A 23,933-nucleotide genomic window follows, 5' to 3' on the forward strand; every position below is an offset into this window, starting at 1 on the left:
TGTCCAACTGCCTAAGGGAATCTAACTCCTGATTTTTCCTCAGGGTTAACTCCCGAAGCCTTTCCCATAGATGGGTATAACCACAAGGCAGCAGAGGTTTAAAATCAGGGTTCCTTCCCCTAGGCGGGTTGCCTGCCAAGGCTAAGGAGCCCCACCTGCCTGAAGCGACTGGTTATAAGGCGCCAGTGACTCGCCTTCTCCCCTTCTCCTGTTGGTGGAAACAGTTCTGCCACAAGAAGGCCAGGAGTTGGGCTTTGGTTGTCAGAGGCTATTTGAGCCGCAGGCTATTGGAGCATTTTATAGAGAGTGGGAGCTTATCCCCACTGCCACCCCGGCATGACAAACCTTTAGAGTAATTCAAATTAAAACAAGTCTGAGGCATCACCTCATACATATCAAATTGGCTTACCCGAAAGAAAAGGAAAATGAGAAATGCTGGAGGGGATGTGGGAGAATAGGGACACTAATGCCCTATTGGTAGAATTGTGACTGTTTCAACTATTCTGGAGAACAGTCGGTAACTATGCCCAAAGAGCTATAAAACTACATATGCTTTAGTCCAGCAGTAGTAAGTCTGCATCCCAAAGCTATCAAAGAACCCACATGTACAAAAATATCTATAGCAGCTCCTTTTGTGGTATATGACTGTGATGGAATCTTTCATGCTATAGGAAATGACAAGCAAGATAGTTTCAGAAAAATCTGGGAAGACGGATATGAACTGATGCAAAGTGAAGTGAACAGAACTAGGAGAATATTATACACAGTAACTGCAATATTGTAAGACAGGCCAACTGTGAAAGACTTAACTATTCTGATCAAAACAGTGATTCAAGACAATTCCAAAGGACTCATGGGGAAAAATGCTCTCCACCTCTGGGGAGAGAATTGATGAACCTGAGTGCAAATTGAAGGGTCTCTGTGGGTATTTACTTTCTTTATTTCTTTTCCAACATGGATAATATAGAAATATGTTTTGCATAATTTCACATATATAATTCATATAATATTCCTTGTCTTCTCAAAAAGGGGAGAGAGGTGGGAAGGAGGGAGAAAATTTGTGATTCAAAATTTAAAAAAATAGTAGAATGGGGGCAGCTAGGTGGCACAGTCGATAAAGCACTGTCCCTGGATTCAGAAGGATGAAAGTTCAAATCTGACTTCAGACACTTGATGCTTACTATCTTTGTGACCCTGGACAAGTCACTTAACCCTTATTGCCCTACAGAAAGAAAGAAAGAAAGAAAGAAAGAAAGAAAAAGAATGCCAAAATAAAGTATATGTGTATTTGTATGTACATGTATGTATATGCATATATACACACCCACATACATAAATGCTGGAGGTATTTAAGCAGAGGCTCAATAAACACCTGTCCAGTATGGTCGACCAAGGGTTCCTTTCCTGTTTGAGCTGGGTCAAATGTTCAGATCTCATCAGACTTTGATTGTGTGCCGTTTGGAGGTGCTGCTCTTTGATATAGGTTACATCTGGATTATCAAGTCAAGTTAATTCAGCAAGCATTTATTAAGCACCTATTGTATGAAGACACCATCCTAGGTACTGATACAGAGACAAAAAAGACAGTGTCCATCCTCAAGCTTCGGTTCTACTGGGTGGACACTGCCTGGTGCATAACAAGGCACCATATAAATGTTCATCCCCCTTCCCACTGACCTTTTTCTATTTCGTATGGATTGTTTTCTTTCATTTCCTTTTAGAGATACCCTCAACCAAATTCGATGTAAGACGGTGCTCTAAATTAACTTACTGAATTAATTAATTCATCAATTAATTTTAAAAGGAGAGAGAGAGAGAGACAGAGAGAGGGAGGGAGAGAGAGAGAGACAGAGAGAGGGAGGGAGAGAGAGATTGTAAATGTGGTACAGCAACAGGTGGGGAAGAAGCTTGTTTCAAAGATGCTGAGTGACTGTTGTGCTATCAGATCCCACCAAATTCAGCACCCTAAGAAGAAGCTCCATTCGCCTGACCCTAGTTACATTGTTTGCAGACACTGGAACCATCGATTGCTTGGATGTGCTTGTTATCTGATAAGGCTTTTCTCTCTGGGCAGCTTTCATTTGTCTGAGTTGACCCCAAGTGACTCCCAAGCTTTTGTGGTCCCTTCCCCTTAAGCTTGGGCCTACGAGGATGCCTTTGCCATTCTCCCCTGGCCAGCCTCATCCCATGTGTTTTTGTTCTTTGTTCCTTTCTGCCCTGCAGTGGAGGTGAAGTCGGAGGTTCCTGTGGCTCTGGACCCTGTCACGCCCTTGGACTTGAGGACAGATCTCAGAATGATGATGCCCATGGTGGACCCTGTGCTGCGGGAGAAGCAGCTGCAGCAGGAGCTGCTTCTCATCCAACAGCAGCAGCACCTGCAGAAGCAGCTGCTCATCGCAGAATTCCAAAAACAACATGAGAACCTGACAAGGCAGCACCAGGCTCAGCTGCAGGAGCACATCAAGGTAGCCCGCGCTCTCTTCTCCCCTCTGCTGGCTCTGGGGAGGGCAGTCTCGTGATCAGACAAGGAAGGTGGCTCAGGAGGGCGGTCTCCTTCAGATCGGTCAAGTCAGTCACATCTGTCCCAAAGTGGATGGTAGTCTTTATCAAGAGCCCTCTGCAGGCGTGGCTGCTCAGTGTGCTTATCTTATATCATTATTGTTATAATAGAAATTGTTCTCCTTCCTTCTTCATCAGGTCATACAAATCTTGCCCAGTTTCTCTGAAACCATACTCTTCATCATTTTTAGAGCACAATAGGATTCCGTCACATTCACGTTTCATAGTGTTTTCTTCCATTCCCGATTGGTGGGCATTCCTTTATTTTCTTCTTCTTCTTCTTCTTTTTTTTTTTTTGAGGGGCAGTGAGGGTTAAGTGACTTTCCCAGGGTCACACAGCTAGTAAGTGTCAAGTGTCTGAGGCCGGATGTGAACTCAGGTCCTCCTGACTCCAGGTTTGGTGCTTTAACCACTGCGCCATCTAGCTGCCCCCCAGCATTCCTTTACTTTCCAATTCCTTTTCCTCCCCAAAAAAGACAGCTCCTTCATTTTACAGATGAAGAAACTGAGGTCTGTGTAGGTTAAGTGGCTTGCTCTGGGTCACAGTTAGCAAGTGAGAGTCTGGTGTAAAAGAAGCATCATAGTGGGAGTCTGAGACCTGGGTTTGAATCCTGCATGTATTCCTTAACGCTTATTGGGCATGGTTGTTATTATTGTTAATCATCATGATGCTGATGATGATGTGAGAGGCCGTGTGCGCAGTATGCAGAGACCTGTTCTAGGAGTGGAGAAGAGCTGACTTGTTGGTTGTGTGACCTTGGGCCTCTTGCTTCATTTCTTGGGGCTTTCCCCTGCTCATCTGGAAAGAGCATGGGATGGCTTCTCCCTTCGAGCTCGAACACCATCATCCCGTGATCCTGAGCGCTGTGCTCCAGGAACCTCCATCTCTGTAATGAAAGGAAGGCCACTGGAGAGTCTTATGCCATTGGATGTATGCCGTGCCTCTGGAGTTGTTTGAAGGTGGTTCGATTGCTCTGTATATTAGGGGTCCCCAGTTATGTGGCACTCCCACGGAGCCCCCTGGGAGCTGCAGAGACAGACAAGCAAACAAGGCCATGCCTTGGTGTGACCAGCTGATTTCTGTAGAGGAGGGAGAGTCCTTCCCTTACTCTTCCTTTCTTCCTTTCTCTCTCTCTCTCTCTCTCTCTCTCTCTCTCTCTCTCTCTCTCTCTCTCTCTCTCTCTTTCTTTCTTTCTTTCTTTTTTGGTGAGGCAATTGGGGTTAAGGGACTTGCCCATGGTCGCACAGCTAGTAAGTGTTATGTGTCTGAGGCCGGTTTTGAACTCAGGTTCTCCTGACTCCAGGGCCGGTGCTCTACCCACTGTGCCACCTAGCTGCCCCACTTCCCTTACTCTTGAGTGCTCCTTGTGGACTCCACCTCCCAGGCATGTTTTGTGATCTTTTGGCAGGGGGAAAAGATGCTAGACAGAATGCAAGCCTTTTGAGGTCATGAAATGTTCCATTTTTGTCTTTTACCACCAGTGGTGACCATAGCATCCAGCATCTGGCTGGCACATAATAAATACTTGTCGACTGGGGCTGAGTCACTGGTGAAGTTACAGAAGAAAAGAAGTGAGGAAGGCCATTCCTAGTCAGGAGTGCACGGGGCCAAGAGCACTGCCACAGATGGCACCGGCTCCCATGACTAGATCTTCCCCTGGGGGATGGAGGAGCCTCCGGGCTGGGATGAGTCAAGGGCAATTCCCCTCCTGCCACCCAGTTACTGACGCTGTGCCCCGTGACTCAGCCCTGATGCCTGTGAAGATGTGGAAGGAGCCCAGATTTAGGGCTGGGAGGGGCCTCAGGGCCCCCTGCAAACCTCCCACTTCACAGATGAGGAAGGGGATGCTCAGAAGAGTAGAGGGACTTGCCCGAGGTCATATAGGAAGTGTGTATCAGGGCCAGGACTGGATCCCCAACCTTTGGGCCCAAGTTCAGTCCTCCTTCTAGCATATCATGGCCAACCACTGCCTCAGAACCTTCCTTGAGCCTCAGCTTTGGGACTTCCTTTAGAAGTGATTCAGACTGTTGGATTCCCAGATCCAACCAAAAAGAAACCCATTTATCTATACACACTTACATGCTCCCACTTAAGTGTACACAGAATCACCCGAATGCACATGCTCACAAACATGCACACCTGCATATTCATACTCATACACACATTCACATATATACACACAGCCACCTACATACACACATGCATGTGCAAACCTACACCTTCTACAACCCATATACACATATACGCTTTCACACTCACTGGCGTGCACGTACACATGCAAACATATATGCACCCCACACACACACACATAACACACAGACACACATTCTCATGGTCCTCAAACAACCATGACATAGCATTAACTGTAAAAGGTCCTACATCCACTTTGAAGTCTTCTTATTCCACAGGAAAGTTAAGGAGGGCAGTGTTTTAGGTGCCAAAATGGGGGAGACAGCAAGTGGCTCACTCTCCCACAGCATGCAGCCTCCTGGACATCCCCCTCCATGGCGGGTGTCCTCGCTCAGGGGCTAAAGCAGCTGGATGTTCCTAGGAAGAGCGTGGGACTGACAGGGGAGCAACAAGTAAACCTTACCAGTCTTCTTGGATAGCCAGGCTCTGTTCTTGGGCAATGCCCTTAATTGGCAGGTTTTTGTGATGACGTGAGCCCACTGAAGCGCTACTGCTTCGGAGAAGAGAAGGCTGAGGGAGAGAGGTTAGATGCCAAGTCCATTGGAGAGTTTGGGAACGATTCTCTTGTGAACTGCCTGAATCGAAGTTGGAGAATTTTAACTTTCTCTTCAGAGACAGTTCCACTAATTCACTCAGATTTCACAAACTTATTCTGCTCTTTTCTACCTCTCTCACTGAAGCAAGAGGTGAGGTGGTGGGTTATCGGAATAAGCTTCATGGATATACTTTCTCCCTTCCTACATTTCTTTTCCTCTTTGTTACCCCCATTCTTTTCTCTTTCTCCTCTCCTTCCCTCCCCTCCCCTCCCCACCCCACCCCCCTCCCCTCCCCTCTCCCCTGTCCTCCCCTCCCTTCCCCTCTCCCCTCCCCTCCTCTCTCCCCTGTCCTCCCCTCCCTTCCCCCCTCCCCTCCCCTCCCCCCTCCCCTTCCCTCTCCTCCCCTCCCCTTTCCTCTGCCCTCCCCTCCCCCTTCCCCTTGATGGTACTTGGCTTTTAGCTCATTAACCTTGAAGTAAAAAGCTCCCTAGGAGGCCAGATAGGGAAGGGCTCCAGCTTGGCCACCTGTAGAGGGACCAGCCGTGGCTGGGGGTCCTGAGCCTATTGCAAACTCTCATGTCTTTCTCTTCTCGCAAGTTGCAACAGGAACTTCTAGCTATAAAGCAGCAGCAGGAACTTCTGGAGAAGGAGCAGAAATTGGAGCAGCAAAGGCAGGAGCAGGAGGTGGAGAGACACCGGCGGGAGCAGCAGCAGCTGCCCCCTCTCCGAGGCAAGGAGAGGGGACGTGAAAGTAAGAGGCCTGGCCCAGGGCGTTTGTGCCTTCCCCTAACCTCGACGTGTGTATCCCAACCCCCCTCCCTGGCTTTGGACTTGGCTTGTCCTCTCTCAGGAAAAAAGCTGGTAGGAAAAAGGAGCTGAATCTTCTCACATTTGTCTGTTATCAATGAAAAATCAGTAAAAGATAAGCCACTTTGAAACCCAAAGGTCCATTTGTTGGGAATCACTTCCCCAGCCATGCTGATCTCTTTAAACCGTGCTGCTAAGTGCAGAAGAAAAGGAGCCGGTGTTAATTTTGTTTGTTTGTTTGTTTTTTTCGGTAAGGCAATTGGGGTTAAGTGACTTGCCCAGGGTCACACAGCTAGTAAAAGTGTTAAGTGTCTGAGGCCGGATTTGAACTCAGGTACTCCTGACTCCAGGGCCAGTGCTTTATCCACTGCGCCACCTAGCTGCCCCCGTGTTAATTTTGAACGATTGGAGTTCTTCATCTGGTTGTACTTCAGTCTCTTTCCATCGAGAGATCTACATGATCAGTGCTCCCCACCCCATCTCTCCCCCTTCCCCCCAGCCTTGATATTCTTCCACAGTCGCCCCTGCTCAGGGACTTTTCCCAGGCTAGGGGCTTTATAGAGATTTGAAAGGAGGCTCCTTGCAAAGCAATGTCCACAAGAGGGAGACAGATCCAAATAATTCCCCAAATCAGACCAGTGTACAAGCAGGTTGAAGCCAGGTTTCCCGTGTGCTTGCTCAAGCTGGAGATGCTGCCCATAGCTGTCTCACCCCACAAGGGACAAGCAGCGTTAGCCGTGAAAAATCCCACAGTGATCCAAGAAGGACAGAGCCATCTCGTTAGCCCTGCCTGGTAAAATACTGAGAAATAACCAAGGCATTGATTTCAAATTCCCCATTAAACATATGAATTTGATAGATTTATAGACAATAGTAACAAAGAATGAGAAATCTAGAAAAGCTGGGCTCACTATGTATTTACTCACCAATCCCACTATTTCCTGCCCCCCCCCCTGCCCAGCACATTTCTTTAAGTCTTAGAAAATTAAAGGCGTCCATTTCATTGTATTAACCCTTTGAAACCACTTTTCATTTTGGGGGAAAAAAAGTGAAGCTGGAGAAATGAGAAGCCCAAATATTATGGCGTCCGCTTGTTAAACTAATGTGTCCAGTGATCAGCCAATACTTTCAGATTGTTGCCATGCTTGGCTTGTTTAAATTCTGATATCTGGAAGCCGCTTCCTTCTAAGCAGTTAAGCTTCTTGGGATGGGTGGGTTTCTGGTTTTGCTGTGCTTTATTTCTTTGAATGTTCTTGGGGAAAGGAGAGCAAGTCCCTGGCTCAAACACTGTGTGTGTCTGTGTGATGCAGGGGCAGTGGCAAGCACAGAGGTGAAACAGAAACTTCAGGAGTTCCTGCTGAGCAAGTCGGCTACCAAGGACTCTCCTACTAATGGAAAGAATCATTCTGTGAGCCGCCATCCCAAGCTCTGGTACACGTAGGTTTCCGCATCCAGCTGTTTTCCTTCGCCACCCTTGCACGCCTCACGTAATTGGCTCTGGCAGGTGCCCTGAGAATGGAACTCCCAAACCGAGGCCCGCAGCCATGGGGTAAAGCCCATAGGTTATAAGGGCACGGGAGCCAAAGAGAAATATTTCCTCCTGAAGAGATAAGTGATGAATTGGCCGGGTCCTGGGAGAGGTAGAGGAACTTAATTCACAAATTACATCTGGCCCATAGAATAACTCAATTGACAAAGTGGGATTTTGGGCCGTCGTCAACCTATTATGGATTTAAAATCTATGACACTAACATTTCAACAATTAAAACACATTTGTCTAGAAAAAATACCTGCAAAAATTAAATTTGTTTTTGCAGTTGGGAATTAATTATTTGCTTTCTAACTCTCAAAGAATAAGGGAGAATTGCTCTCATTAAATATAGACACTGGTGTGTTTAGATTTCTGCCACTGAAAGGAACACAGAAGACAAAATGATTTCCTCATTTAAAATTGCAAATGGGGTCCTTTGGGCTGAGGATGAGGATGGTGTTAAGTATTATGACACCTTAAGAAGGTGTAAGAGATCCTTAAAGTTTCGTTCATCTTTTTTGTTTAAAAAAATCCAGCAGCATCAGGTTGCTGACCTGCGAGCACAAGGCTTTTGTGGTCTTCCCAGGGAGAAGAGAAGCCAGTGCCCAAGTCTTTGTTTATTCCACTCAAGGATGTCCGTTTCACACTGAATGCAGTCACTTAGTAGATATCCCATGGTAAAAAAAGATACCACATGTCAAATGTGAGGACCCATAGTAGGTACTTTTGAAAGAAAGATAGCTTTCCTGTTCTTCAGAATGGGGAAAAACATGTAAGGATAACGTGAGAAATTAATCTGACTGCTCACATGCCCGGAAGGCTCTTCGGGGACAAGCCAGCCCAAGCTGATTATCGACTGCACTTTTAAAGCAGGAAAGCTGCATAATTTGGGTTCCGTGTATAATTTGGGTTACCACATCAGACTCATCCTGGCCAATAAGCATTGAAGTGCCTACTGTGTGCCAGCCACTGTAATAAACATTGGAGACAAAAACACAAAATGGAAACCAGTACCTGCCCTTTGGGGAGCTTGCTTTGTACTTGGTCAGGGTGAGTGGGAAGAAAGAGACATCATGTAAACAGGTAAATGTCAACAGCAAGACCATTTGAGGAGCTGCAAGGACGAGTGAGGACAGTGTGAGAGTATTCATAACTGGGGGACATTTTCAACGGAGGTAACTCAGTCGGATTGAGGAGCAGCTATTTTGCCTGCAATTATTAGATACAAAGTGGTTTGTTTTGTATTTTTAAACATAAGTTCTCAAACCCTGCCCATCCTTTGGTAGATCTTTACAGCAGATTTAAAGCTTTTGCCCAGGCAAGCTCAGGTGAAATATATTAAAATAAAAATACAAATGACAACACCAAGTGTTTCTACAGCATGTAAGTTTTGCAGAGGGCTTTATGTAGGTGATCCCGTTTGATCCTTCCAATAGCCATGTCACTTCAATGACTCTCGTGAGCCCCATTTTGCAGGCGAAGAAACTGAGACTCGAGTGTTGGGGACAGGATTCTAACCCAGCTCTTTCTGGTACCAACTCCAGCATTTGATCAACTCTGAGGTTATTTATGCTGTATTTTTCTGGTAATTCCCACGTGCTGTTGGGGTGATTGTTTTAACAGGAATTAATCTTCTAGAGGAGTAATTAACAACAACAATAAACAACGACAAGTTCCCCTTTATGTTGTGGTTAAAAACTGGCAAACTGCTCTATAGGAATTTTCTCCTTTAAGCCTCTCAGTACTCCCATTTGAGGTGAAGGTGTTGGTGAGGTGGTGGTGTTCCCATTTTACAGGTGAACAAACTGATTCTCTGAGTGACTTACCCCTGGTCTCACAGCTCACAAAATTGAATTCCAGTCCTTCTGGGTCTAGTTTGCCGCTTGTTGTGAGATGAGAGTTGGACAGAAAAGCTGTTGGGGTGACATATTCTCCAAGTACTGTAACTGGTACAATTGTGCACAGACTATGAAATGTAATGTTTAGGGGTTCAGTCCATGCCATAGGATCCACATTGATCTCCAAGCTTCTTGAGACAAGGAGTGCATCTCATCAAGGCATACTCCCAGTGCCCAGTTCTGTTAGGAGAACAGATGTTAATAAGCTTTAAGCTAAGCTATGAAGCTGCTATTCTCACCATGAAAGTAGAAGAGCACGGTTAACTCTTTTTTTCATGGACTGCTCTCATCCATGGTAGTTGGCTTAATGTTATGCCCTGATTAAATAGGTTCTTTTTGAAAATTCCCATTGAGGTGACCTCATTCTCAGTTACCAAATATCTGTGCCCCTCCCCCCAAAAGATAAATGCTCCTTTCTATCTTTACGGGTGTGTTTCTACAGAGAAGCATTTGAGGGCTGCTGAAAGTCTATTGGCAAGGTCTCCATTTGATGGAACTGACCACTTGTGTGATTCTTTTACTAACTACACACTGGGCATTATTGGGAATCCAGAGAATGCTTGCTAGCTCTTTGAGGGCACAGATTAAGTTCCTAAAGGTTTGTGAAATGGAATTGGGTATTCCACTATTGTATGATTCGTCATCACATTAAGATGGGTCAGGTGAGCCCACAGCTCGTGTGAAGGTCTAGAAGCAGCACACTGACTCCCACCTTACCATTAAGTGAAGAGTGTGTCTGATTAGTAGCATCTGCTCTTTGTCACATGAAGCCTGCAAAGCTGCTGACTGGTAACTTTATTTGTGTCTGGCAGGGCAGCCCACCACACCTCCCTAGATCAAAGCTCTCCCCCCTTGAGCGGAACCTCGCCATCCTACAAATACCCGTTACCTGGAGCACAGGACACAAAGGACGACTTCCCGCTTCGAAAAACTGGTGAGTAGATTTATCTAAGAGGCTTCCAAACTCAACTCAGGGCAGCATCTTGTTGAGGCAAGAGGCATGATCATGGGGATTGACAAATCCAAGGATTTTAACCTGAGTCCTTCAAGATAGATTCTTAGAATATATCTACTCTTATTGGCTTTGCATATTTCTATTATATATGTACCTATGTATATCTGCTTTGAATGGCTAACAGAGTACTCATGTAAGTAGCTTGGTTGCCGTTTTAATTTCTATCATGTTTTTAAAGAGAATTTCATATCAATAACCTAGCCTGACATGGGCTTTCTGGGTCCTTTTTTGGATGACATTCCATCATTCAAAAGTACCATGATAGAATGAAACTGAAATGGCTTCCATTAGCTGTTAGATGGTGTGCATACCCAATGCCTTGGACTCCTTAATGACTGTAGATGAGTTACCAGAGTTCACCCCAGTTACAGGGATGGAATGATGGGTAGGGATGGAAGAAGAGAAAATTCCCATTCCTTCCTTTTCCTTCTTGTTAAATCACCTTGAATGATGAGCTGCTTATAGCTTCTCCTTTCAAATATGAGGAAACAAAGTACACAGAGGCTTATTGACTTGCCCTTCAGTTTTGTAGAAGCAGGAGGACTCTGAGAAATCCTTTGCCCACAAGCTCAAATTAGCTTAGATGGAAGAGCTGTTGTTTAGAATTGATATGCTCTTCTCCAGTTCAGAATCATTTGCTATTTCTTTCACTTTCTGTGTCCATTTGAACACATCTCCCTGTGTTAGCTCTGACATAGGCAAAGCTAGTTAGTCCCTTTGTTCTGATGGGTTTAGAAAGCCTCTCCCATATTACCTCTTATGTGATACGACAGCTGCTGAAGATAGTACTTGAGTAGATGCTCTAAGACTCGCTCTCATGTGTCCCTTCTGAGAAGACATTTTTCTTTCTTGCCTAACTCAGGCCATGTGTTTTCAGAGGGTTAATCTTAGGCAGGATTTCATATATAATGTATGAATCTGAAGATACTTTGAGTTCATTTTTTCTTCAATGTTTTGGAAGATCTTTGATTTAGTTAATATGTGCTCTACTTCACCCCGTTCATAAGTGGATCTATGAATTGTGGTGGTGAATAAAAGACAGAATGAAAAAAATCAGTCAAATTAACCAAAACGCTGAAAAAATGGTGATCGTATGTATGCACCGTTCCACACCCATAGCCCCCCACCTTTGCAAGGAAGGACAAGGGAGGTGGCCTGCTCAGATGTTTTCTGTGTTGCCAGACTTGTTCATTATAATTTTATGGTCTTCACTTTGCATTATGTGGTTGCTGCTGCTACATTGTGGTAGTTATTGTACATAGTTCTGCTTACTTAGTTCTTCCTCAATTCAAGTAAGCCTCGCCATGCTTCTCTGAATCCTTCCTATCCCTTTGATATGTATGATCCTTCATATTCCTGGTGCAGAGTAAGTGCGTAATAAATGCTTGATAACTGTTGAAATCATTTCTTACAGCAAGAACATCAATGTGCTGTTTTATTCATGTACCACACATGCATGTCACTAAGTACAGAAATGGTTTTCTTTAAATCAGTCCTCAAGCAATTATGGAGCATCTCCTGCATATCAGAACTGTCCTGGGCACTGTGGAGACATTTAAGGAAGGGGGAAGACATCACCCTGCTCCTCAGAAGTCTGTGTGAGCTCAGTATGTGCTAGGGAGAGACATGGGGCTTGTCTTCCTTTTAGGTGTGTCTTTTTGAGTAAGGAATCTAAAGGGGAGAAGAGTGATTTAATGGGCCATGATTCAAGTCAAGTCAATGTGCATTTATTAAGCTCCAGGTCTGTGCTGCTCAGTGCTGACACAATCCAGTCTCTCTGTCTCTGTCACTCACACACACACACACACACACACACACACACACACAAAACCGAATCTCACCATTGCTGAGCACATTCAATGAGCCCAGATCTAGACAAAACATAGATTTTGGGGTATGTGGGAAGCACCACTGACCACTGAGGTCTTGCTGTAGGCTGGACAGAGTTGCCCTGTTAGCCTCTGCAGGGGCTATTGATGGAGACAGGAAGGCTATGGCCTGGGGTCTTAGGGCCATGACTGGCCTTTAGGAATGCAAGGAGACACTGAAGGAAAACATTGGCTCCAATGGCAGGAGGTTACTGATGAGTGATACAGTTACACGCACAGGAGAAAGCCTGGCCCCCCGCTGTGCCTCTGCCTTTGAATGGGTCTTCACCTCCAGGAGGCTGAAAACATGGCCAGGCTGGTTCTGATGTTGAAAAGAAGCGGCATTTGAAAGGAGTAAGCATCCACAGGGAAAAACCCCACAAGCTGCTCTCTGCCTCCTGCTTCAGGATGAGCGCAGGATAGATGTGCAGAGCGTGCGCCCGGTCGTTTCCATGAGAACAGCTTGGTGACAAAACGTGGAAAACAAACCTAATTCATTCTCTCTGAGACAGTATTCGAGATTTACTGTCTAACAAGTTTTTCTATTTTTAAGGACTCCGTTGAGGTTGTGTTGTCATCTTTCTCAACGCACCATTCACAATAGGGCAGAGAATGTGTGTGCTGGGCTAGGGATTGGTGTTGAAAATGGGGCCAGGGGGTGTGGTTGAGGCTTGGACCCCCTCTCCCTGCCTTGATCAGTCGAGTTGGGATGGATGCACTTCCTCCTGTTTTGTGCAGGAAGGACCTTTCTTTTCTTTCTTTTTCCATCTCCTTCCCAATCTGTAAAAATCCTGTTGATATGGACAGCGTCTGTCGATCTGAAAAACTCCTTCAGACTTTGTGACAGTTAAATTCTCAAGCAGCTGTTAATGCTTTCATATCTCTGCAGGGGTTTCCAAATATTCTTTAATTCAATTCCCATTGTCTGTATAAGCGAAGCAGGCTATAATTCAGGGCAGATGTTTTTGGTGTGTGATTGAAAATGCTCGACCAGATACTTTGTTAATTAAAAGTGGACCACACAATCTTAATCTTGAAAATTATGATATGCATTTCACACATACATATGCAATACACATATGCAAAAAATTACACATACATATACATGTGTACACATGTACACAAAACACGATACACATATATGCATATATTCATTCACACATGCACACACATATATTTGAAATGTGTGCCCATGTACATCTATCTAAAACTTAGGCCTATGTGTGAATACACCTATGCTAAGTAGAGAGAGAGTGCTCTTGGTGGTTAGCATGGAAGTTTTTTATGCTGTATTCAGTGCTTTTATTTGAAAACATGTTATGTGTGAATGTTATGATCTCGGTGGAATTTCAGATTTTATTTAAGAAAGGGCCTATTTAGATCTGAACAGGGGGTTCAAAGGGACAAAAAGAACTAGTCACGTGCACCAGAGGATGAGGCCCGTGATGACAAATGCCTTCAAGCTGAGTCTCGATCACCCATTCCTACAAAGCCCATTTAGCTTCTTTGTGGACACAGTAAAGGGCCTGTGGAAAGAAAGGGACAAGACAGGCCCTTGTTGAGTGTAAGTGGCATCTTCGAACTCATTGCTGTTTTTGCCAACATCAGCACTGAGTTCCCAAAAATTCCTGGGCAGATGGAGGGGCTAGAGGTGGGGGGATGGGGGGGGATGACAGGAACCAGGATAACAAAATTGTGGTGACCCTGAGCTGATTAAAGCGACCATAGGGGCGTCCCTCCGGCAGCGGGGACAGATTGGAGCCACCCCTGACCCCCTGGGACCACGTTAGACAATGATAGCCCAGGACTACTTCCAGTCCCAGAAGGGCAATGGCCTGCAGAAATCTGACCTTTGTCACTCAGGGTGGACCTCTTCTTCCTCCCCCTGAGGGGAGGAATCCTTGTGGCCACTGGCATTTGGAAAGACTTGACTATTTTAAATGGGGGTCCCAGGATTTCTTTGCATTATTGATGGTCTTTCCAAATTTCCCTTTTTTAAAAATTAAAAAACAACAGCAACGCAATAAACCTGTATTGAAATTTTTTCCATTTGAGTCGAGTATTTTCCCTTCTCTATCCAGTGAACCATTCCTTAGAACCAATTCATTTCTTTTCATAACGGAAGAAAGAAGTTTAGCTTAACCATCAAATCATCCAAGCCTGATATTAGATATGCTATTCCACACCCATAGTCCTTTACCCCTATAAAGAAGAGAGGGAGGCACACCAAATCCCCTTTAAATTATAATTCCAAATAGGAACAGAAGATATTTTTCTGATTAACCCAGGGCACAGCCCTTAAGCGGCCAGCCAAGGAAGGTGGCTGAGATGGTGTACACTGCATTAACTGTTCTTTTCAAAGACTAGATACAATGATTATGGCACCTTCTCATTTTCATTGCCCGCTTCAAAAGGGACACCACCACACTCAAGCCCCTCTGGGTGTCCTCTGTGCAATAAAAACATAAGGAAATATGGATGTCGGCTCTCTCCATGTCTATGTGTCCCATCCAGGATTTACAAGTTTGGACCTTTGTGGTGGGGACCGCTGGGAGGTCATCAGTGCTGAAGTCCTCTGACCTCAGTTCACATCCTTCTCTTGACACTTCCTGCCTGCGTGACCCTGGGCAAATGACCTCCCATCTCTGGGGCTCACCTTCCTCACCTGTAAAACAGGGGGCTTGACTTGAGTGACCTCCCTGAAAGTCCCATCCAACACAAGATTTAGGATCCCATGGACTGGCTCAAAGCCGTCCTTACCTCTATACTCTCGGTTTGGCTCTGGATAGGTCATACGGGTTTATTAATATCATAACATACATTTATAGTCCTGTGGGACCTCAGAAGCACTTAGTCCAGCCCCCGTTTTACAGAAGATGACATGAAGGCCTAGAGAAGGGAAGGCACTTGCCCAAGGCAACACAGGTAGAGAGAGATAGCAGTGAGATTCTAGCCCACTTCCTCTGGCTCCAGAGGAAGGGATCTTTTGGGTTTAACCACACTGGCCCCTGAATCATCACCATATTATGTGGAGAGAAGGCTTCTGACTTCAGAGCTCTTGGGCCTCTTGCTGATGCTTGGGGGGTGGGGGAAGGGGGGGGGTGATCTGCCCTAACTCAGTAGAAGGGCATAAACAAATGCACCCTCAGAAGTGAGGATGCCTTTTCAAGTTGATCTAATGTCACGTTACAGTCCTCATCTCGTTCCTTGGGAACCTGGCCTTCCTCTGCTGCCTGCAGCTCTTCTGGTGAGTGGTGCTGAGCTGGGGTAGCTGGCTGGCTTACCTCTACTGCCCTGGAGCCCAGGAGTCCTATAAATCAGGCTTCTGGGCTAATGGGACCCCTCCAGCCTCATTAAAACATGCATTTTAATGCCCAGAATCACCAGAATGAGGCTCGGAGATGGAAGGAATCCAAAAAGGGGGCTCGGGTTTTCGAAGGCCAATTTCATTTTCCATGTGGACTGGTTAGGAATTGGGTGTGTATCATCTTATAAAAGTTTGCTTTTCCCCAGTCTATTGTGGCCCGGGGAGTAGGGCAGAATCATGACATGTTAGAGAAAAGGTACTTCAGAAATCATCCAGCCCGAGGTGAGAAGCCTTCTTTCATGAGAAGGCCAGACGTCGATCCAGGGAGCCCCCACTGGGCCCCTGGAGTAGCCAGTACGGTGTTAATCATAGGCATGAGGGAGGGAAGAGAAAGATCAGATTTCTTTCCTACGGCATGCATGTAGGAACAAAGTGGGGAGGGGGTTACTTCCCTTCACCTCTATCTCAAAAGGTAAGTTGCATTGATGCTTTTTGTTTTGACGTGAATATCATTCCCAGCTATGCCCTTGCCCCTTCCAAATGAGCTTTCCCTTGAATTAAAGAAAAACTGTTGAGCAAAACCAGCTGATAATACAGGGGCAGTTTCTTAGAAGATATGCAGCCTCCCACCCCTGTAATCCCTCTTTATCTTTTCTCAGGGGCCAAGCTTTGTATTTACAATCACTCTATGCTGACTTCAGTCTCTCGTGCTTTTCATTAAGACACCAGTGTGGTTATTGTGAATACATGATGTTTGCTGCCTCTGTTGGGTCCAGTCTGCATGTGAATGGATGCAGTTCTTTTCATGTTTCTCTGAATTTCTCATAGTTTTAATGGCACTCTGGTGTTCTCTTGCAGTCATGTGCCACGCTTTCTCCAGTAGATTCATACTCACTCTATGTCTAGTTTATTTTATTTCTCTACCGCATAGAGGGCAACCACAAATATTTTGGAATATTATTTTTGTTTATTTCTTTGTTTGTGACCGCTTAGTGGTAGACACCCAGTGGTCAGATTTGTGGATCAAAGGTGTGGCGTTCATTCACATTTATCCAAATTTGACAGAAGTCTTATGTCTTAGATTTGGAGCGGGAAGGGTTTGTGGATGCCATGAATCAAACCACCTCATTTTACAGATGTGGAATTTGAGGCCACCAAGAGGTGCCATGACTTGCCCAGGGTCACCTGGCTCATCAGTGTCTGAGGTGGGATTTGAACGGAGGTTTTTCTGACTTCCAGTATAGTACTCTATGGCCTGTGTAATGCTGCCTTTGAGGGCAGAAGAAGCAAACTCCATTTAAAGACTCATTTGCTTCTGCTGTGGTCTTAGGATTCGATGTTCAGTGCTTGCCAGCATTTCAGATACTCTGTGGATGTGAATCATGAGTGAAAAGGGGGATTAGGCCCCTGAACAGCAGAGATGCTGCGGGCTCTTGTGTGACTGCTTCACCAAGGAAATGAAGAAAATTAATTATTTGGAGAAAGTTAGGAAAGATCAGACTTGGCTATTCAATTGTAGACTGAAGTTCTGGTGGTCTCAGGGAATCCCTGATTGTGTTGACTGAGGCATTCCTTCCAAGGATGCAGATCACAGCCCATTCAGGCCTGCCCATCCCAGGTGATTCTTGCCCTAATCTCCTTATAAGTTTGCCCCAGGGGATCCCTCCATATTTTCCTGACATCGCCCGTGGGCTTTCCATTGCTGCCATCACATCACTAACAGAGCCTTCTTCAGTTACCCCCTAAGCTAGCTGGGTAGGTTAGTGGACAGAGTCCTGGGTCTGGATTCAGGAAGATCCATGTTCAATTCTAGCCTCAGACACTTACTAGCCATGTGACCTTGGGCAAGTGACTTCGCCTCTCCCAGCCTCAGTGTGACCTGTCAAATGAGGACCATAACAGCCCCTCCCTCCCAAGGTTATTGTGAGGATCCAGTGAGATGACATGTCCAAATTCTTCGGCAAACTTAGAAGCACCATGCTGATTCTGGCCATTGCTGCTATTCTTTGGGGCCTCCTCAGACAGCTTCTCCTTCATAATCCCTTGTTTATAAAGTGTGGCAGCCTGTTCCTACCCACTGTGCACCTTCCCATTGCCCTCATTAGTCCTGTAACCATCTGCATTCTGTGTCCTTAGCCTGGCGTACGAAAGGGCAGCCCTGAGATTTATAAAAAGAAAAGCTCTTTATACTCTGAGGTCCCCAAAGTTTCCATTTTATAGGAGAGGAAAGGGAGGCCCATTGCAACTGTAACCTGTCTAAGGCCTGATTATGAGGGGTGGAGTGGAACTCGCCTTGGCTGAGCACTTCAAGGCTCTGGGTTTGCTCCATAAGTCTGAAATTTACTAGCTGGGTGACCTTGGGCGAGTCTCCTTACTTCTGTTTCCTAACGTGTAAAAAGAGGGGGTGAGACCAGATGCTCATTAAGGTCCCCTTCAGCTCTTCATCCATTATTCTTTCACTATGTTAGGCCTGGCAACTGTGTGGTATCTTTGGACCTTGGGTCTCCTAATGAAGAATTAACTCCAGATAACATTTGGAAAAAAATTTAAGGAGACCAGAAAGGCCTGGCCCAAGAGTATGTTCATGGATAAAGAGACACACTCACATACACACACATTCACACACATAGATTCATTCACATTACACTCATGCTCACACATTCACACATTGACAGACACACATTCACTCACATAAACACACATATACACTTATACTTGAACATGCACACATTTGCAATACACTCATACACACATACACTCATACTTGCATGCCTACACATTGACACATGCAGTCACATACGTTCACACACATTCTTTGTCACACACACACAGGGCCACATACTCAGACACAAACATAATCACACACATTCACACATCAACATGTACTTATACACATACATTGACTCACATATACACATGCATACACTCATACTTGCACGCGTACACATTGACACATTCAGTCACACACGTTCACACATACACATTCTCAAACACACACACAGGACCATATACTCAGACCCAAACACATTCACACATGCACACACATGCTTACACACTTAGACTCCATTGTTTCAGGGGCTATGATACTGATAACTGAATATCCACAATGTCTTGGCTTCTGGGAAGCGGGAAGATGTTGGTACCACCTTGTTGAACCTTTTATTTAACCAAAGCTATCCTCACTCCCTCTGTGTTTTATAAAAGAAAAACTATTGATTGTTAAAAACTTTCCTTTTCACCTCTTCCAATTAAAGAGCCCTTTTAGTACAGAAAGGAAGTCCTTTTGGGTAATTGCCGAGGGGCCAACTTGCACTTCTAAGTAAAGAAATCACTCTTTGGAACTGCTCTGCCAGTTTCCAGACTCATGTTAATGTTGGAGTGAAGGGATGTTTCCATTATTCGTATTTCCTAGGATTCCCAGTATGATGTGGGGCCTCGAATCATCACCAGGCTGCTTTCTGCCCCTCCAGCACTTGGTAGATGACCAGGGAATGTTGGGAACACCTCCACCCAAACTGATTTCCTACTGCCACAGTTCTTGTTTCAATTAAGCATGTATTAGGCACCTATTAGTTTCCAGCACATTGTTGACCGACTGATGAAATGCTGGTATACAAGGACAAAAATGAAGTGTTTCCTGCCCTCAGCAAGCTTGCATTGTACTGTGTGTAGTTCAGTTAGCAGAACATTCATAGAACACTCTTGAATATGGAAATTCTCCAAATTTCAGTTGTGTTGCTCTTACAAACTGCCAACTATCCTTTAGTATTTCTTCTTTCTTTAATTTGAAGGATATTCCTTTGTGGCTGCAGCATGAGGCAAATTAATTTCTTCTTATTTCCATCAAATTAAAAGAGTAAGAGGGAAAACTCAATACTGTTGAAGTCCCGTAGCAGCCAAATGCAGATGGAAGAAGGTCTTGTGAACACTGGTTCTGGAGAACATGGGATGAAGCCCATTTCTCTGTGTTCCAGAAAAGAGGCCAGAGGCTATGGGTGTGGAATATTCTATATACTGCTGATTGGTTTGGCTTAACTCTTTTTTCTTTGTTTTTGGTGCATGGGACATTCATTGATTAGGAAATGCATGGCACCTGTAGTTCACAAAGCATCAGTAAACTTTGTGAGGGGGGATGAGGAGACTTCCCTTGGTGTAGACAAAGCATCTAATATAGTCATGGATTGAAGGGCATTCATAGCCAGTGACCAATAATTGAGCAAATTAATTATCCAGAGTCCTGCCCTTTCACCCCATCTGGACTCCTGCTTCCATTCTGACCTTTTTCCAGTTTATTATTCTTTGGATGTCTTTCCAAGAGAAGATAGGAGGGGAGCTGGAGAGAACTGGGGTGGTATTCAGATCTTGCTTTAAGCACTTGTGATAACAGACCTGTTGGAAATTCTAAACCACTGAGTTAAGTAAAGACTGAAAATTCTCGTGGATCATCTGTAGATAATGTGCTATTTCTTCTCCTTAAGCAGGAAAAATGAAGAATTGGCCAATGTGGGTAGAGGTGACAGGAAGGTAGTATTTTCTGTTCAGTTGTTTTTCAATCATGTCTGACTTTTTGTGACCCCATTTAGGATTTTCTAGGCAACGATGCCAGAGTGGTTTGTCATTTCCTTCTCTAGCTCATTTTATAGATGAGGACACTGAGGCAAAAAGGGTAAATTGACTTGCCCAGGGTCACACAGCTAGTAAGTGTCTGAGGCTGTATTTGAACTCAGCAAGATGACTTTTCCTGACTCCAGGCTCTATTCACTGCACCACCTATTGGCAGAACCTAAAGACGGGGATTTTGGTGTCATTTTTTTCTTTTTGGATTAGCCATAGGAATAAGTGAAATGTAACAAGGTCTGAGAGCTGATGATGAAAGGATTATTCATCTGCCCCCCTCATTAGTTGATCCTGGAGAAATCAGAATAATCTGAAGTTAGATCTTGTGGATTGGCACAGGCTTTGCAGTCAGGAAGACCAAGATTGGAATTCTTCCCCTGGCTCTCACTGCTCTTGGCACCCTGGGCACAACCTCTTACCCACTTAGTACTTGGCTTTCCTCATCCATAATGTAAGGGGTTGACCTCAAAGGATTCTAAAGTCTCTTTCATTTCTAAATCTCTGGTTGACAATACGTGAGCTCCTTAGATGTGCGGACAATTTTTGTCTTTGTATCTTTGCCCAAAGCAGGTGCTCAACAAATCCTTGTTTAATTGAGTTCCAACATTGGGCTTCTGGGATTCTGTGGCACTTTCTCACCATAATGCGTGTGCTCTGAAGAGGGGGTGGGGGAAACACTTCTCGACTCTGCAGAAGCTGCCATTTCCAAGGAGGAGAGTGGGGAGGTAGAGAAATCAAGGAAAACAGACACAGGTGAAAAATGGGCAGGCAGTTGGTGGCTGTATCATCCTTCCTTTCATTTCCAGTGAGTGGTATTTATAGTCTCATTTTTAATGAACTCGAACTCAAATTTGATTCTTACATTTTATTATGCAAGAAACATTTATAGACACCTAAGTGCACACATTTGCATGTAATACTGTGCTCTTAAGTGTTTTAAGGTGGTTTTCCCCTTTATACTCTTGATGGTCTATAATTGGGCACATTAAGGCTTAGTGTTATTCTTCACCCATCCTTATGCTTAGACAACAACTAGTCGAATGCAATTAAAAGCATTGCTTGTCTTCCTACTACCGTCAGATCATTTCTGACTATTTATCTTCTGTCTAGTAAAAAAAAAAGATTTTTAGACCTTAGGACAATTCATATTATCATGACCATATGGAAGAACAAGTCTGGAACGCATACACATGACCATCCTATTGATTCTTTGCCAATATAAAGTTCTGAAGAATGAGTCGTTCCATACAAACTCTGCCTAAGGAGTAAGAGTGTTCCATGGAAGCAGAAGATCACAATGACTGGTTGTTGTCCTTCATTCTCAGAGAGGGCCAAAGTGACAAGATCACAGGACTATCCACTTGTATTGTACTTCAGGTTTGCAAAGCTCTTTTCCCCAATAACTTTGGGGGGTGGAAGATACAAACATGATTTTACCCACATCTTAACAGAGAAGAAAAGTAAAGCTTAAAGGTTTTAAGACACTTCTGCATGTTCACCCCCCATGCTTGTAGGTGTCTGAATTAGGGTTCCTATCCAGGCCTCTCAGTTCCAAGTCTACCATGACATGCTGCCTCTGAGGACACTGAGTTCAGCTTGCAGCTGACCCAGAGTCCTCTCTGCTGCCTATGTGAGAAGTGGGCATCCACCCACTCTTCTGGACTCAGCTGAAGGCTCTCAGTACAAGGGCACCCACTGCCTCTGCAAGCAGCCCCTGTCCCCTTTGTTGGGAGGAAGCTTTTCCTCCAGTGAGTCCATGTTTACCTCTTTGTCACCTTTACTGTTTCTGTACCTGGCTTGGTCTTGAGAGGAGAGGTAGGGCACTTTTGACTCCTCTTCCCACAAAGAATTGGGACGAGTCATGCCCTGATTCATCTTTAGCCTAAAATTTCCCACTTCCTTCAACCTTCTCCATTCCCTACTCAAACCCCCAAAATAGAAGCCATTGATTTAGAGACATCACGTGTTGGGGAGCTCATGTGGAAAATCAATTCAAAGCCAGTGTGCCAATAAGAACATTGACTTGCCAATCTCTTAAAATCCAGTAAGTGTCACAGAGCATTTCACAAATAAATGCTAGCATTTATTTAAGACATTAAGGTTTGCAAAGTACTTTATTTGTGATTTCATCTCATTTGATCCTTCCAATGACCTTGTGAGGTCGGTGTTATGATTAAACCCATTTTCCAGATTAGGCAACTGAGGCTGTGACTTGTCTGCCATCACATAGGTAGTCAGCTGGTTCAACTTCTTTGTTTTCCAAATGAGGGATTGAGGCCTAGAGAGGGGTAGTGACTCCCCCAGTTTTCACACGGAGTCAGGAGAAGGGCTGGGTTTCAAACCTGGGCTCTCTGACTCCAAATCCACTCTTTTTTTTTATCATTTTGCTAACATGGTGTGTATAGTTCGAAGGTTATACATGGAGCCCCTTTCATAGTAGACGAGACCCTGGTCTAGGTGTCAGGAAGATCCGAGTCCAAATTCTCCCACAGAGACTTCCTAGCTGTCGGTTTTGGGACAAGTTGCTTTACTGCTGTTGGCCTTAGTTTTCTCATCTGTAAAGTGGAAATAATAATAACAGCTACTTCATCGGTTTGATGTGAGGATTCACTGAAATAGCACATGAAAAAAGTGAGAGTGTGATGGATGAGAAGACATGGTCAAGGGTCACTCAGGAACAAACCTGGCCACCAGAGGCGTGGTGGCTCCCCCAGGAGTTGCCGAAGTCACACAGCCAGTGTGTGCCTTTGGCTCTGAGGCATGTGACCTCTATCATATTTGCCAGATATTAAACATGATATATTTCCCATGCAAAGGGTCCAGTGCCCATATAGCTTGTCTTTTCAGAAGCCCATGTTAACTGACTCCCTTTGAAAGCAAAAAAAAGCCCCTCTGTCTATCTGTCATTGCCATGAAGAGAATACTCTTTGGGGGGGGGTGCATTGTTCTAAAAGGAGAAAAAATTAAAGCTCACCCAGAAGGAAAAGGTACCACATTTAAATTTGAAACCATGGAAAAATTGATTGTAATAATTTCATTATGTTAATCAAATGTTTTTGCCCTAAATTGCATTGTTTGGCTTATTAAAGTTGTTTTCAATGGTCCAAAGATGGTGCACTTTGACTAGAAAATTAAAGTATTCAGACACAGTCTTGTATCTCACAAATTTCACTAGCATATTTTCTCAGAATTGGAGCAGATGGTCACACCAGGTTAACCAGGTATTATGGAGAATTCCAAAGTTATCCACAAGCCATGGCCTCTTTCTGATGGCTGTGTCCAGCAGGCCCCTACATTGATGGCACCTTCACTTAACCAGCAGTGAGCTTCAGTTTGATGCAACATGTATTTATGAAGCCATCAGTGAGTAGACAAGCATGTGGTTGGCAGTGCTAGGAAACGAGGCTGTCAGAACAGACCCTTCTCTTAAAGAGTTGGAATTTCATTGATGGTCACATAGAAACATATTTAATATACACTGTGCAATGAGAAGGGCACTTGTAGTGGATGGAGAATGCCCCGCTGGGAGATTAGGAAGTGTGTCTTGTAGAACATGGTCTTTGAGCTGAATTTTGAAGGTAACCAGAGATTCCAAGGATGGAAT

The 23,933-nt window shown here is 44.7% G+C and overlaps 1 protein-coding gene across 5 annotated transcripts in view; it reads left to right on the plus strand.

The window, feature by feature from the left end:
* Positions 1-23,933, plus strand: part of HDAC9 (histone deacetylase 9) — an 895,346-nt gene that overhangs the window by 444,745 nt on the left and 426,668 nt on the right. For all 5 annotated transcript variants that reach the window (XM_043966016.1, XM_043966014.1, XM_043966013.1 and 2 more), the window contains 4 exons: positions 2,224-2,465; positions 5,884-6,037; positions 7,404-7,530; positions 10,335-10,456. In XM_043966016.1, coding sequence (XP_043821951.1) covers positions 2,224-2,465; positions 5,884-6,037; positions 7,404-7,530; positions 10,335-10,456 — 645 coding nt within the window. The remainder of the gene's footprint in view (positions 1-2,223; positions 2,466-5,883; positions 6,038-7,403; positions 7,531-10,334; positions 10,457-23,933) is intronic.

Source organism: Dromiciops gliroides, chromosome 5 (assembly GCF_019393635.1).
Source record: "Dromiciops gliroides isolate mDroGli1 chromosome 5, mDroGli1.pri, whole genome shotgun sequence".
NCBI classification, from domain to species: domain Eukaryota; kingdom Metazoa; phylum Chordata; class Mammalia; order Microbiotheria; family Microbiotheriidae; genus Dromiciops; species Dromiciops gliroides.